At 36.6% G+C, this 16,264-nt stretch overlaps 1 protein-coding gene and 1 non-coding gene across 3 annotated transcripts in view; one reads left to right on the top strand and one right to left on the bottom strand.

The window, feature by feature from the left end:
• The window catches only part of LOC126725493 (G-type lectin S-receptor-like serine/threonine-protein kinase CES101), a 45,775-nt gene extending 35,347 nt beyond the window's left edge, over window positions 1–10,428 (top strand). The window contains exons 1-7 of one of the 2 annotated variants that reach the window (XM_050430256.1): window positions 6,076–6,697; window positions 8,183–8,341; window positions 8,450–8,664; window positions 9,002–9,212; window positions 9,329–9,566; window positions 9,679–9,829; window positions 9,919–10,428. In XM_050430256.1, coding sequence (XP_050286213.1) covers window positions 6,226–6,697; window positions 8,183–8,341; window positions 8,450–8,664; window positions 9,002–9,212; window positions 9,329–9,566; window positions 9,679–9,829; window positions 9,919–10,233 — 1,761 coding nt within the window. In that variant the 5' untranslated portion in view covers window positions 6,076–6,225 and the 3' untranslated portion in view covers window positions 10,234–10,428. Of the gene's footprint in view, window positions 1–6,075; window positions 6,698–8,182; window positions 8,342–8,449; window positions 8,665–9,001; window positions 9,213–9,328; window positions 9,567–9,678; window positions 9,830–9,918 lie in introns of those variants that run through there. The other variant, XM_050430255.1, reaches the window with a different exon arrangement.
• On the bottom strand, window positions 3,975–4,048 carry TRNAD-GUC (transfer RNA aspartic acid (anticodon GUC)). The gene has a single exon. It is a non-coding gene; the product is annotated as a tRNA-Asp (tRNA).
• Window positions 10,429–16,264: the final 5,836 nt, after the last annotated feature.

Raw genomic sequence — 16,264 nt, 5'->3', positions numbered from 1 at the left:
TCATTTATTATTTCTTTCCAATTGTTCAACTTACTATATTACAGGACTAGCATTATTATTATATTGTCAAGTGCATGTGCCTAATTAACATTATATATTATCATGATTCTCAAAAAATAAAAAATAAAAATTTAAAAAAATAAAATTATATATTATCATGGCTTTTGAGCGGAGTTGTGGTGTCTTTGTGTTAAAACCCCTTTTCCTCTCCCCTGTGTGTGTGTTTGTTTCTCAAAAAAAAAAACATTGTATAGATATTTTTACATTAAATTTAAAAATGATACATTAATAAAATAAACTGAAACAGGTTAAAAAATTAAATTATAACCCATTATTAGAAGGTTCCACAAAATCTTCAGCAAGATGAATCAATCAAGACCCCAATTTCCTGGTATATGGGCCCCTGACGGTGTGAATATAAAGGCCAAAATGGCCCAATACCATGTTTTTTTGAAATTTTTAGCAACAGAGCACTGTTTCGGAAATAATTTGGGATCTACCACTTTTTGTGGTACTCGAGCATGGTGAGCTCGAGTACCATCTTTTCATTAGTCAAACATCTTCTCAAAAAAAAAAACGCCGCTATAGGGCCCGAAAACGTCACTATAGGGCTTAAAAATGCCACTATAGGACCACTTGAACCTAGTATGGGGACTTATAAAAAATTTTGCAGGAAAACGCCGCTATAGGGCCCAAAAACGTCACTATAGGGCTTAAAAACGCCACTATAGGTCCCCTTGAACCTGTTATGGGACTTATAAAAAATTTTGCAGGAAAATGCCGCTATAGGGCCCGAAAACGTCACTATAGGGCCCCTTGAACCTGGTATGGGGCTTAAAAACGCCGCTATAGAGCCCGAAAACGTCACTATAGGGCTTAAAAACGCCACTATAGGGCTCCTTGAATATGGGGCGACGGTGTATTAAAAAAACATGGTACTCGAGCTCACCAAGCTCGAGTACCAGAAAAAGTGGTATTTCCCTAATTATTTCGAAACAGTGCTCTGTTGCTAAATATTTCAAAAATTAATGCTAATGGGCCATTTTGGCCTTATATAAACTGTAAAGTTGGGAGTAATTAGGCCCAATTGAAAGGAGATTTATTAAATAGTCCGAGAGTATACTCTATTTCTCTTACATGAGAGTGGATTCTAGTAGATGAGACTCATTTCTATATGAGACAGAAGGAGTATATTCTCAGAATACCCAATAATAACCTATTATTTTTCCATATTAATGCATGTGAAGATGTGATAAACAACAAGAGGTTTCTTTACCCATCAAAAAAAAAAAAATAGGAGCATGTTTCTTTGACTTGTGCAACTGCCATTTGGTGACATTCTAAGGATTGTTGAGGTCAGTTTTTGCGTTTTTGTTTGAACTTTGTGGCCTTGTTTCTTTCTTAGTTGCTTTCAATAAAACCTTTCTTTTCAGCAAAATACATAGAGAACGAAAGATGTTTCTGGGGCCAGCCCTGCGGTAGGATACGTGATAGACCGAATCTCTACTTTTTAAATTTAAATCAATGGCCAACGTAGCGAGGAGTTTGTTGACATCAAATCTATTAGTGTTTGTTGTCTGATATCGAACAACTAAATGAGTTTGAAAGAACTTGGGAGGCAGTGGTGTGTTTGGATAGTAGGATTTGAGTATATGGATTTAAATTTAGGTGATTAAAATTTAATATTTTGTTTGGATATTTTAAATCTTAAAATCCTTGAATTTGAAATAACTTTTTTTTTTTTTTTTGAGATAAAAGATAGAGATATTATTAATATAATTGTATGCAAGTAAGTAAAGACCTTGGGATGTTTCAGGGGAGAGACAAATAAATAAAGTGCAACATGCTGCAAACTAACGAATAAAGTGCAAGATAAGTTCCAATGCGGGGGGCAAAAGAACCAGCAGAAACACGCTGCACTTCAAGATAGATGTAGTGCCCGATACACCAATTGCATAAATCTGGATGTTTATCAAGAGTTCCTTTGTGCAGCCATAAGGTTCTAGTATTCATGCAGGAATCCAATAGCCCCATCCAGAATGGATTTGGGGTGGGCTTGAACTCTCTCAAAATACACCTTATTATGTGCATTCCAAATCCCCCAGGATACCACTGCCCACTTCTCTAGTTCAAGTGTAGATAATCTTTGTACCAGCATTTGAAACAAGAAAAAAAAAAAATCAGTGGCTTCATTCAAGCATTTTTGGATTTTTCCTGAACATAAAGCCCACACATTTCTCGCAAAGGGGCACTCTCACAGCAAGTGTTTTGCAGATTCAAGTTGCTAGCAACACAGCTCACAGTGAACATCCACCTTCACCCTTCTTCAGGGTAAACTTTCCCTAGTAGGCAGAATATTGGAGCAAGCTTGCTAGATAAAATTCCTAACCTTTAGGGGCACATTCAGCTTCCAGATTTTCTTCCAGTAAGTCCGAACCCTGCTAGCTATGGAATGTTCAATTGGAGTTTGTTCCTTCAACCTGATGGCCACTTGATATGTAGACTTGCCTAAGAAAGTTTAGGAGTTGTTTTCTTTCTAAATCAATACATCCCAATTTAGATTACTTTGCAAAGCGATAGACAAAATTTCCATACGTTTCCTTTGTGCAAACAGGTTGAAAATTTTATCCCTATCCCATTGTAAAGTATTAGCATCTATCAGGTTCTTCACCATCAAGTTTTGTCGTTGCTCTCCTAGGAAGATCGGCTTATGAGACAATCACATGTGGGTGGACACCTCAATGGATTGACCATCACCCACCCTCCACTGTGCCCCTTCATGGATTATGTCCCTTGCAGCTAGTATACTCGATCATGTGTAGGATGGGTTATTCCCCAATACAGCATCCATGAACGAACAATTAGGAAAGTATCTAGCCTTGTAGACCCAATAAAATAAGGAGTGGTTATTATGGATCCACCTCCAAGCTTTGTTTTGCTAGCAAAGCTAAGTTAAAGGCTTGTATATCCCTAAACCGCATACCTCCTTTATCCTCTGGGTTGCACAACTTTTTCCAGTTATCTAGTTAATTTTCTTCTCATCTTTTGTTTGACCCCACCAGTATTTTGCCAGTGTAGAATTAATGGTATCACATAAGGCTTTTGAGATTTTGAAAATGCCTATAGAGTAAGTTGGTATGGCTTGAGCAATTGTTTTGATGAGAATCTCTCTACCTGCTTTTGAAATAAATTTTTCCTTCCAACCCATAACTCTTTTGATTATCCTTTCCTGTAAATCTTTAAAGGTGTTAATCTTTGATTTACCACCAACCACAGGTAACCTAAGATAAGTCTCACAATCCTCCATAACCCTAGCCCTCAGTAGGCCTTGGATATCTGTTTCCAAAACTTGTCTTGTATTTCAACTAAAAAAGATGCAAGTCTTCTGTTTATTGATGGCCTAACCTGATGCTGCTTCATAATGCCCTAGAATCTCTAAAAGGCCAACACCTTCTTCCACTGTAGATTAGCATAAAATAAAGTTGTCATCTGCAAATAAGAGGTGAGATATACAAACCCCATTTGTGCAAGATAAAATTCAATGTAACTGTCGTAACTCTTCTACCTTTCTGATCAAAGAAGAGACCCTCTGCACACAATAAAAAAGGTATGGTGAGAGTGGACAGCCTACTTTATACCTATGTATGGGGTGATGTATCCCTTTGGTTCACCATTTATAAGCACTGAATATGATGTAGTATGGACTGTTTCCATGGCTAAGCGCACCCATCAGTCATCAATTCCTAATTTGAGCATAATTTACTGAAGAAATTCTTGTTCTACAAGGTCGTAATTTGCTAATGTCCAGCTTAATTGCCACCTGCCCTCTCTTCCTCATTCTTTTGTTCCTCATCTTGTGTGAAACTTCAAAAGTTACAGTGGTATTATCAATGATCAACCAGTTAGGGCAAAAACACTTTGTGAGTCAAATATTACATTAAGAGATGAATTGATCGATTCATCGGATCCTAGGTCGGGACTAACGGGGCTCGAACCCGTAGCTTCCGCCTTGACAGGGCGGTGCTCTAACCGATTGAACTACAATCCCAGGAAAACTAGGTGTACATTCCACTCCATAGATAGTGAACACAAATTCTTGTTTCATTTTCAATTCCTTTCGGGTCGAAAATGCAGGCTGGTAGAATATCCATAAACCTATATAGTTTTAGAATATCCATATGACATACTTCAATATTTATGGATTTGAAATTAAGGTATTTGAATCTATCGCTTTAAAATTCAAATTTAAATTTTCAAAAATGCAACTTAAAGGGTTCTTTTCAATGATTACTTGGAGTATGTTAGTGAGAGACCACACACATTTGGTGAAATATTTAAGTATTTGGCGAGTTCTGGATATCTTCATTAACATATAAAACAAAACAAAAAGAGAGAAAGACCAAATATATAAAAAAAATAAAAAACTCGTAGATAAAAGTTAAATAATATATAAATTCCACCATGTAATAGTATATAAAATATTAAATAAAGTAAACAAAAGAATGACCGAAATTCCTAAATCCTACCTGAAAAAAAATAATCATGGTAGGATTACATATGGACGACAGTGTAGGAAAAAAAAAATTCAAACAAAATATTTAAAGTTTAAAAATGAATTTTAAAAAAACGAGAATATCTCTCTTTGAAAAACATGAAGACTAAAAACATAGTATTAAATAATTTTTGTGGGGCCAGGCCCAAAATAATGGGCTAGTTAAATACGGGCCCGTCCGAGAAGCATCGTGTCCGAGAAGAAGTCATAGCCAAAACATTATTCAAGCCCAACTGCGGTAAAAGAAACCTGTCCGAGGAGTAACACCTCCTCGGACACTACGAAGTCCAGACCAAGAGCTCGCCCCAACCACTGCAGCTCATCCTCCAAGCATATAAAAAAGAATAAAACCCAAAATATCTCATGGAAAACTGCTACCACCACATTAAATGTGTCACAACCACCCTCTTGGCCGCATTAATGAGGAAAAGACCCCTGAACAGTACTACCTTGGCTACTGCAACTCACAAGGGAGTGATAAAGGTGTCTGATAGGATAGGTACTCAAGTGGGGGCTTAGATGATCAACAAGTGTAAGGTTCAGATAAGAATGAGAGAGCTATATAATGTAATGGAGTCCCTCAAAGAGAGAGACAGAGAATGTATTCGGCACTCAGGAAATAGAATATTCTGTTGAATATCCATTCTTATGTTTTTTCTCCTGCAACAATATTCTCCATGCATCAGACCGACTAAGCTCACTGAGGCTAAGTTCTTTGACCCATCCTCTACAAGTATTTATTGTGTGTTGCGCCTTGGGCCAAGGCCTGATCAATAGGGTTTGGGCCAGGAAAATCGTGCAACTACAATTTTTTAAACAAATTGTCATATATTAATTTTCTATATATAGTGGATTCACACGAGATTTTTTTAGTCATTTTTATATAATATATATGACTAAATAAAATTTCATATAAAATTAAAACAAATAAAATAAATGAGTAATTAAAGCTTGAAACTATAGTTTATATTACATAAATTTTCTTTACTTTTGCTAACAAAATTCAAAACTAAGATATAAGTATAACAAAGCCCAAATTGATTGCAAAAATATGGGGACGAAATTGATAATAATCCTCAAATGTAAAAACCAAGATAATATTTTTGCCTATTTTTTAATGTATCCATGGCTTGGCTTGGGTCAGAGATTTCTCAATCCATGTTTCATGGATTTAAAAAAAAAAAAAAATGATCCACTTATATGCCGGCTTTATAGAACAGACCACAAACCACTCACAAATTGTTGATTGATTTTTTATATTTTTGAGCAAAAATATTGTGGACTTCATGACAAGGGGTGGACCGATGTAAATTGACTGTAAATTGTAAAAAATAAAAAATAAAAAACCTCAAATTGACTATTGAAATATTAAGACCAAATTGATTATAATTCCAAAATGTAAGATCTAAAATCTATGGTCCATGGAAAAAAATAAAAATAAAAATAAATTAGAAACCCAATCCACTTATGCGCCGGCTTTATAGAACAGAGCACCAGCCAGTCACAAATTGTGAACCTTATAATTTCTCCATATGTAGGGGTGGACCGATGTTCAGACTTTCTCATCTCAACGTCTATTTCTTTTCCTTCCATTTTGACCAACAGTTGGTGGATTTTGGTCTCGCATATTCTCTTCCTTCCGCCTCTCTTAACAAAAAAAAAAAAACTCTGTTATGGCCAGCAAAGTGAGCAATGTTATCCTCTGTTTGTTATGTTTGCTATTCTTCGTGGGGCCATCTTCTTCCCTGCTAGAGACATTAGTGCAGATAAGGATGGGTTCGCAGGGAGAACTTACGACTGAAGGTTACGTCCTTGCAGATGATTGTAAGTCTAATCCAGAAAAGCCATGTGTGGCGCAAGAGATTCCTGAGTGCAGGAATTCTACATTTCCATCGGAATATTTCCGTCAATATTATTTCGACCCGACCCTTACGAAGGATGGATTCAAGTTCAATGAAGGTGAGAACCTGACCATTATGGATTGTGAGGCCAAGTGCTTCGACAACTGTTCTTGTGTTGCCTATGCATCTACAAATCTGGATTTCCAAACTGGCTGTCAGATTTGGAGCACACGGCCAAGTACTGCAACGAATTATTCCAAGGGCGAGGACATGTACAAAGTAATCCACTTACTCGAAGTCCAAGGTAAGACGAATTAATTCATGCTCGATTTATCAAATTTATGCATATAATTGGTGTATTACATGTACATATATAAAGTATGAACTTACGAAATGCATGAATTTGATGTGTTAGGATTGATTTACTGATTGCTAGATGTATATGTTAAAGTCTAAGGGTGAGTTTTGGTTTAGCTCTTTGATATTTTACCTTTTGAAAAAGTGAAGTGTGGTACGAAATTAATTAAATTTTTTTTAAGAAAAAGCAGAGCTTAAAAAAAAAAAAAAAAAAATGCTTTTTGAAAAAATAGATCTTTGTTTGACCAACCGTTGTGAAAATTGTAGTTAGACTTAGAGGTGTAAATTACTAAAAATGACATTATATATTATTATTATTATTATTTTTATTATTAATGATTTCTTTTTATTTATTTATTTATTTTTGACTTCTTGTGAATAAGAAATGATTCATTTAATTTTCCTTGAATTGGAAGATGCAATAACTATTTTAAAATTTGATAATTTTGATTATATGAGTCTCTAAGAATTATAATTTTATTAAGACTTACCTTTCCTTTTGTAATTATCATACTCATCAACAGTAACTATTCTTTTTTATTTTGTACTTAAATATAATGAGTAATGCTAGATTCACAACATATTTACAATAGTTTTATAACAAATCCTAAGTGAGAAATTGTTATTTTTAAAAAACACAAGTTCAATTAAAATTTTACTACCAGTGGTTTAAATCATTTAAAAGATGTTTCATTATTTTTATTTTTATTTTAATAATCTACTGTAGTTGTTTGTTTTAATATTAAAATTTGAGTCGTACTCATACCAATATGGTCGATACTGTACCGTACCGGCTGGTACCATCGGTATGTCCTGTACCGGTATGTGCATCGGAACTAAAACGTCATCGTTTCGTACCGGTTTAAATACCGGGCGTACCAGCGGATACAGAAATAAGCTTCTTTTTATTTTATTTATTTATTTTTTTTTAAGTTTTGTAATTTTTGAATTTTTGTAAGAATAGAATGGTAACTTATTTGCATTAACTTATTAGTATTATTTTTTTTTTTAGTATGCTAAAGTTTAAAGTCTAAAGCCATGATTTTTTTTTGAATTGAGTTAATGTTTTATAGTAACCTTTTATTTTTATTCTAATACACACACATATTTATAAATATATATATAAAAAAATAGTTGTAAATCCAAAACGATATACCAGTATTGATCGGTACCGAATTATATCGTTCCACTAGTCAAATTAGTACAACCTCTAGTACGAGATTGACTCCTTGACTCGTACTCATGCTTACACTATATGGCTCAAAATAAGTATTACAAATTATTTAACAAATTTCTCTATGTAACTCATTATAAATGAGTTAAAATGATTTCCATATTATCTTTAGTTCATATATGATTTTTTATTAGGCCGTATGTTGCATGGATATCATATTAATGAGACTATATTTTGTAACATCGCATGATGGAATAGACGGCCGACGACGACTTACTTCTGACGGGAGTGACAACCAAGTCATGCGGACTAGGACATGGGCAAATAGGTGGTGGATATGGCTCATCGTGGCAATAGTGGGAATTATTATCACCTCGTCTTGCTGTTTATTCTTTAATGAAAGATTGATGAAGAAAGGTAATTCTAATTCATGCTCCTACTATAAATATTTTTGGGTATACTATTGATGATAAAAGTACCATCAAATTTTCTAAGTTATAATTAATTTGCGTATATGTTAATTAGAGGAGCGAATAAGGAAGGCACAAAAGATGCTCCTCCTAGAACTTGGAGCTAATGCAATACATTCAACTGTACATGACAAAGTGAAGAAACTAAATAATGATAGGCAAGGTAGTCATGATTTGCAAATCTTCAGCTTCGAAAGCGTTTCCGCTGCTACAAGTAATTTTTCAGCTGAAAATAAACTAGGACAGGGTGGTTTTGGACCGGTTTATAAGGTGTCTCTCTCTCTCTCATATCTAAATTGAATAAGTTGAAATAAAAGTTAAATATTTATGGTCGATAGTGGAAATCTTATTCAGAAATGGTGAATTTAACATTTGACTATTATTCTAATCAAATCTACCACCTTAACCAATGCTCTCTCTTCATCTATTTAGTTTCTGGTACAAAATTTAAACCAAACCTAGCTTGCTAGGCTAAGCCAATTTATCAACTCAATAAATTAGCACTTGAGCTCAGCCGAAGGTAATCTTCACAGAAAATTAAATAATGAATGTGGAGACCAATTTAAGATGATGTGAGTAAAATTTGACTAGTTTAATATAATTTCAGGGCAAATTATTTGATGGGCAAGAAATAGCAATAAAGAGACTCTCGAGAAGTTCTGGACAAGGATTGGTAGAGTTCAAGAATGAAGCTATTCTTATTGCTAAACTCCAACATACTAATCTTGTCAGACTTTTAGGGTTTTGCATTCAACAAGAAGAAAAAATACTAATCTATGAGTACATGCCCAACAAAAGCTTAGACTTCTTCCTCTTTGGTAGGGACATATCTTCATTACTAAGAAAATTTCTTATGTGGTGATATTCTTTTTTTTCTTTTCTATAAAGTCAATCAATACTTACCATTTGCTTGCAATTATTCCCTATGAATTAGATTCTAGTAAAAAGTCTCTATTAAATTGGGAAAAGCGCTTCAACATCATAGAAGGCATTGCTCAAGGACTACTTTATCTTCACAAATATTCAAGACTAAGAGTAATTCATCGAGACTTAAAAGCAAGCAACATTTTGCTTGATCAGGAGATGAATCCAAAAATTTCTGACTTTGGCATGGCTAGAATATTTGGGTTGAAAGGATTAGAAGAAAATACAAATAGAATTGTTGGAACATAGTAAGTATCCATTGCATTTCAAGTCAACATAATTTAATTTTATTCTATATGTGAGTGTAAGTATATGTGCTTGTTCATATGCTAAAACTTATTGGTCAATTATTTTTTTCAGTGGTTATATGTCTCCGGAGTATGCCATGAATGGAGTTGTTTCAGTAAAAACTGACGTATTCAGCTATGGAATCCTACTATTAGAAATAATGAGCGGCAAGAAAAATAATAGTCGGTATCACTTTGATCATTCACTAAACCTTATAGGATATGTAAGTTTATCTCTTTAATTGTTATTTATTTGTAGATGGTATTTTTAACTTGACAGTTAACATTTTGTGTACAACTGGACTTGTATCAGGCATGGCAGTTATGGAATGAAGGTAAGGGTTTAGAACTAATAGACCCAATAATTCTAGACGAGTCACGCCCTCCAACTGAAGTATTGAGATGCATTCATATTGGTCTTTTATGTGTACAAGACCAAGCAAAAGATAGACCTTCCATGCTAGAAGTTGTTTCTATGCTTTCAAATGAAGCTCTTCAACTTTGTCCTCCAAAACAACCAGCATTTTTTATCAACTCTGTTCAAGAAGAATCGTCAGAAGATTCTGAAATTAAGCTAGAAATCTGTTCCATAAATAATGTCACAATTTCAGATATGGAAGCCAGATAAATACTAAAACACACTAGTTTTGTGAATGTAATATAAAATATACATGCCTGTTTGATAAGGCTATACCTTGTTGTAACTATACATGCATGTAGATGTGTGTTTAATGGTTTATTAGGAATTTTAATAAGGGGCATGTGCCTAAACCTAATTAGTTTTATCTTTCTTCTTGCTATAAGCAACGAGAAGAATTATTGATTCGCGTGAGAAGTAGTAATTGTTAGGACATATGTGAATTATGTTAGGAACATATGTCATTTAGAATTAGCTAATCCTTTGACAAAATACACTTTACTTGTAATTTGGTAGATCTAGGATGTGTTTAATACTTCAAGGAACAAGGTTTCAAGTTCAAGTGTTAAAACCATGCAAGTCTGTCGAAGAATCAAGTGAAGAAATGCTAGATTGTAAAACTCGACAGCTAGTATCTATCGAGATTTAAAAAGTTGTTTCAGCCCAATGCACTACAGCTGCTCGATAGATAGGCTATCTGTTGAGATTTATGAAAAACAGATTTTCAGTTCTGATTTTCATCCAATCCGTGAATACATGATTGGGCTTTCTTTTCTCACAACCCTAAACATATATAAAGATTGTTTTAAGGGCCGTCGCAGCTGATGCAACTCATTGCAAAAGTTTTTCACAAGCATATTGTGAATCGGAGACATATGCCCTAGTTCATCTTCCTATTCAAGAAGCTGCTGTGTTTGTAAACCGTAGGGTTTTGTAACCAAGGAGTTTCGTGATCTTCATTGTGTGATGAACTGAAGAATTTTGTAATCAACATCTTTCTCAAGTTGATGAGTAAGCCGCGTACTGGGATCCGCGTATTGAATTGGTTAGTCACATGCTAGAAGTCGTGCATTAAAAGGAGAGATTGTCACTACAAAACAAGTCCAATTGGGTATTGGGGTAACGGTTCAACTACAGATTAGTATAAGGTATTGGGATTCCTTTACTTGTAATCGCTTGTTTTGATAATATTGGATTCTTGGGAGTGGGGACCTTAAAATCACCCGATGGGGTTTTTGCCGTATTGGTTTTCTCCATTCGTAAACAAATCACCATGTCAATTTAATTTCTATTGCATTTAGTTATTTGGTGATTTGTTTGTGCTACCATGCGTATTGCATGCTAATTGAATTAATTAAATAACTTGGCTAATTAATTTGTTAATTCATTACAAGGGGTCAATACATTCTTGGCCTATCAAGTGGTATCAAAGCATGCACACTCTGATTAGGGTTTAATCTTTGCTGTGAGATCCATTGACCCCTGTTTGTCATGGATAGAGGACAGTCTCTAATTATACCTCCTTTATTTGATAACACTAACTATGCATAATGGAAAGTACACATGAGAGTTTTCTTGCAGTCATTAGATGAAAAAGTGTGGCAAGTTGTGGAGATAGGCTGGACCAAGCCTATGGAAGTGCCGGCCGATTGTGGTGATGCTAAGATCAAGGCAGCTAACTTCAATAGCAGAGCATTGAATGCTTTATTCATTGCGGTCACGAATAAGGAGTTCAAGTAGATATCCTCTACTGAAACAGCAAGGGAAGTATGGACTATTCTCCAGACAACCTATGAAGGAACTAAGGCTGTCAAGGATTCAAAACTTCAGAGGCTTACCACGAGCTTTGAAAAGATTAAGATGGAGGAGGATGAGTCATTTGATGAGTTCTATTCCAAACTCAAGGACATAGTGAACTCAGCTTTTAATCTTGGGGAAATCATTCACGAACCCAAGATTGTTAGAAAGGTGCTTAGATCTCTACCGGAGAGATTTCATGCGAAGATCACCGCGATTAAGGAATCGAAGGATATTGACAAAATTCCTTTAACATAGTTGGTTGGCAATCTACAAACCTATGAGTTGGGTTTAACAAGTGTAAGCGACTAAATTTCTTAGTTCGAAATAAGTCAAACAAGTGAAATAGTTTCACAAATGCGAATTTGTATTGATGATTGTGTGGTACAATTCTCTGTGATTACAAAAGAGCTATCCTCTGATTCGATCTCCTTAAAAGATTTGTTGATTGGATTTGTTGATTGGATTTGTAGTAATGTGATTTTGATTCGAACACCCAATGTACTTCAATTTGGCTGAAGAATGGATTGAAGATCTTTGGAACAGAATTACAATGAATCTCTGGCTATTGCTTGTTAGAAATCTTTTGTTCTTCGTGTTCTTTGTGTTCTTCGTGTGTTCTTCGTCTTCGAAGGTTTGTGGTGGAAGTTCTTCGGTGCTTTAGAGGCTTGAATCCGTGGAGCTTCGCTGATTTGTGGTTGTTTGAGGTTTCTGGAGGCTTTTGAGCTTGATTCCAGTGAACTTTGAGATCTAGGCAGATAGTTTGGATGATTCTGCTTCGAATGTTCTTTGTATTTGAAGATTTATAGTGGAAGTTCTTCGAGGCTTTGGAGGCTTGAATCCGAAGAGCTTCACTGATTTATGATTTGTTGATGTTTTCGGACCTTTGAGCTTGATTCCCGCAAACTTTAGGATCTAGGCAGATGATCTGGATGATTCTGCTTCGAATGTTCTTCGATTTTGGGGTTGAAGTTCTTGAAGTTCCTGGAGGCTTCAGGGCTTGATTCCAGCAGAGCTTTTTCCCTTCTAAATCCGGTCCTTTTGAATCTTCCCGGTCCCCTTCCTGGTGTCTTGGTCCTCCTAAATGTCTTAGGAAGGTTTCTATTTATAGGAGTTTAGAGGTGGGTGAGCAACACATGGCGGAGCTTGATTGGTGACACATATCACAGCCTGATTGGTCCGCTTAAGTCATCGCTTACACGTGCGAGGTTGCTTGTGTCATTGCTTACACGTACGAAGCTGTTTGTGTCATCGCTTACACGTGCGAAGCTGTTTGTGTCATCGCTTACACGTGCGCTGATGTGTGATTGGTTTTTGCATGACACTTGGCAAATTTCTGTTGGTTTCTGAATAGTGATAGCAAAACCTAGCAGCAGTATGTGGTGCTTTGTAATTGGCTGTATTTTGTGGACTTGGTAATGTGACGTGTCAGCTTGTGATAGGTCGGAAATTTTCCCTCTCTACAAATGCCCCCTCGAGACTCGTTCACGCACACAGTCTCGGAGTGTGGTGTGGGAATGAGTTTCGAAAAATGGATTTTTGGTACTTAACTCTTTAAGTGAAGTAGTTAAAGGTGGTGGAGCTTTTAGCAGGATGAAATAATTTCCGAAGAGTAGACCCACCCATATGAAAGGCTTTGATGAGACCGAAAATGGGTCTGCGAGTATTTGAATGTACTCGCGTGATGGAGCCTTCTCAGCAGAGGTTAAGTTGAAGTAACTTCAAGAGAGTATTTTGGACCGTTGAAGGCGATCACAGGGTGTAGAAGATGGGGAAGATGAGAGAATGGTGGCTGGATGCAGCATGCAGAGTCATGAGGCTAGCCTCGTGTTCTTAAGAACTTCTGGTAAAGTTATTTCAGAAGATCATGCTTTGGATTACAGCGAGGGCATGTGGGAAAGTGGTTTAATGTGCGTGTGTAATTGTATCACTCAAGTTAAGTTGAGGTAATTTCAGAAGCTTATGGATTCTGGGTATGCTGGTGGTGGCAATAAAGAAGATGGAGATGAAGTAAAGCAAATGGGCAAAACATATGCCACCATGGTGCTGGCCCTGTATGTTGGGGAACTTCTAGTGTAGATGTTTATGGGAAGTACACCTTTGGATATGGGACTGATTGCATGCTGAATGAGGTCCGGCGGCAAGTAATTGAATGTGCCTGTCTGATGGGACCATGCCGACAGACGTTAAGTTGAAGTAATTTCAGAAGAGTACCTTTTGAAATTCTTCAAGCTGATTTTAAGTTGGAGTAATTCCAGAAAATGAGTTTTGAGGTACCAGCAACGATGACCTTTGGGTCCCATAGTAGTGGGGACATGGAATAAGGCTTTGATGACCATTTACAGGCACCAAAGGCTGAATTTTGATGAGCTGGTGCCATGGAGGTTGTTTTAAGTGTTGGATGGAAGACAATTTGTAGGATACCCCAACACTTTTTACCATCTTCACCTACTGCCACTTGTTGGAAAAGCACAGAAAAATGAAAGATGGAGCCAACTTGTGATTCTGGTCTTAGAAACCAGCCAAGTTGCTGTTCGTTCCGAACCACTGCTTCTGCTAGAAGACCAAGCAATTGGAAAGAGACTACGGGAGCCCTGAGGTTAGGAACAGGTGTGTCCGCTGGACTTGGGTTTCCTGGCCAACCAAGTCCACGGAAGCATGGGAGGTCGATACAAGCCTTGTTATGAGTAATTTTATGGACAAATGCGGTCATTAAGGGGAGAAACAAAATTTGTTTGGATCTCAAAACTGCAACGATGTTGTAAATAGGGTTTCAACCGAACCATGAGAAGGTTGATCTCAAACTGATTATGAAGCAAAATTGGTTGCTAGGTGTTGAGAATGATGAGGCCATAGTAAGAAATGGCTGTGAAAAGGAGGACTTGAAAATCTGAAAGAAGCAAATCTTCATTTCATGATTCAGTGTTTTTTTTTTTTTTTTTTTTGATGAGTTTTTGGTGAACCCGGCCCTCCAATTTATAGTAGAGAGATGAAGAATGGTAGGTAGGTAGGTAGTTAAGAATGGTAGTTGAGAATTTTTGGTAAGAACGGTAGGTGGGAATGGTAGGTTGGAATGGTAGGCACCGAACGGGAATGGTAAGTTGGAGACTGGTAGGCACCGAACAAGAATGGTAGGTTGAATTAATGACCCAGTGTAACTTCAAGTTCCAACACACTTGTGAGAATTCATTTGTACTTTGAGAGAGAAGTCTTGATGAAGTCTGGAGAATTACCCTGAGGAGATCCCATTTAAATGGATGAATCTCAAATTTTGATCTCAGGAGCTTAAGTTTTGGACACCGTCAGTACTTCAAAGATGTGGGTTTGATTGGTGATCACCAAGTCCAAAACAAATAAGTGGATTTCAAAATCAGAATTTTTTGTGAAAGTCCGAATAGGACAAGCTTTGCTCAAACGTCTTGATTCTTGATCAAAGTTCACTTTAACGCTAGCAGTTGTAGAATCACACTATTTGAGAAATTTTGGATTCTCAAATGAAGAAATAGACCCCAAATTTGGAATGTACACGAAAAATTGAGCAAGGCAAGTGTTGCTTGAAAATTTTGACTTTAGGTTGATTTCAACATAAAAGTCAACTATCTTGGAATTTGAGCCATTTATGCAATTTTCGAGTCTCAAATGATGGAACGGACTCCAAAATCGGAATGTACACGAAAAATTGAGCAAGATAGGTCCATCTTAAAAATTTTGACGTTTGGTCAACATTTGCACAAAAGTCAACTTTTTGGAAATTGGACGTTTGCACAATTTTCGAGCCTCGAATGAAGAAATGAGTCCCAAAATCGGAATGTACTCGAAAAATTGAGTGGGACAGGTCCGTTTTGAAATTTTTGACTTTTTGGTCATGGTCAAAGGTCCGCTTGGTCAAAGCATTTTCTCTTTTTTTTTTTTTTTTTTTTTTTTTTTTTTTTTTTTTTTTTTTTTTTTTTTCAGGCAGTTCGGACCGGGTCAGATTTCCGGGTCAGTCTGGGTCAAATCTGGACAAACGGGTCAGCAGTGAATGACGTCATCCATGACGTCACAGTGCTAGGGTGCGTGTGGCACTCGTGGCACGTGCGGCACTGTGGCACGTGTGAGCGCTGGCTGTGCTTATCGGCGCGTGTAAGCGCGTGAAATTGAAGGCAGCACCGCCGAATACTTTGGCGGCGCGTGGAGGCACAGGCCTGAAATTTCTGGGTTTTGTTGATCTAAGGCCGTAGAAGACCTTGGTATGGTCAGTTTTCTAAAATCATGGGCAGATTTGCACAGATTTGAAAGACTTGGCCGTGGGTCGTCGCGAGTCCGAGGCAGCGCGTGGAGGCGCGTGCAACCGGTTTTGGGCTTGAAATTTTAAGGTTTTGTAGATCGTAGGCCGATAGATCTAGTGGTGGCACCCGTTTTATGAAAATTTTCTCAGACTTGTGCAGATTTGAATGAGAAACCC

This window comes from Quercus robur, chromosome 5 (genome assembly GCF_932294415.1).
Source record: "Quercus robur chromosome 5, dhQueRobu3.1, whole genome shotgun sequence".
Lineage (NCBI taxonomy): Eukaryota > Viridiplantae > Streptophyta > Magnoliopsida > Fagales > Fagaceae > Quercus > Quercus robur.
The sequence above is the reverse complement of the archived record's forward strand: the minus strand, read 5'-3'. Positions and strand labels throughout refer to the sequence as shown.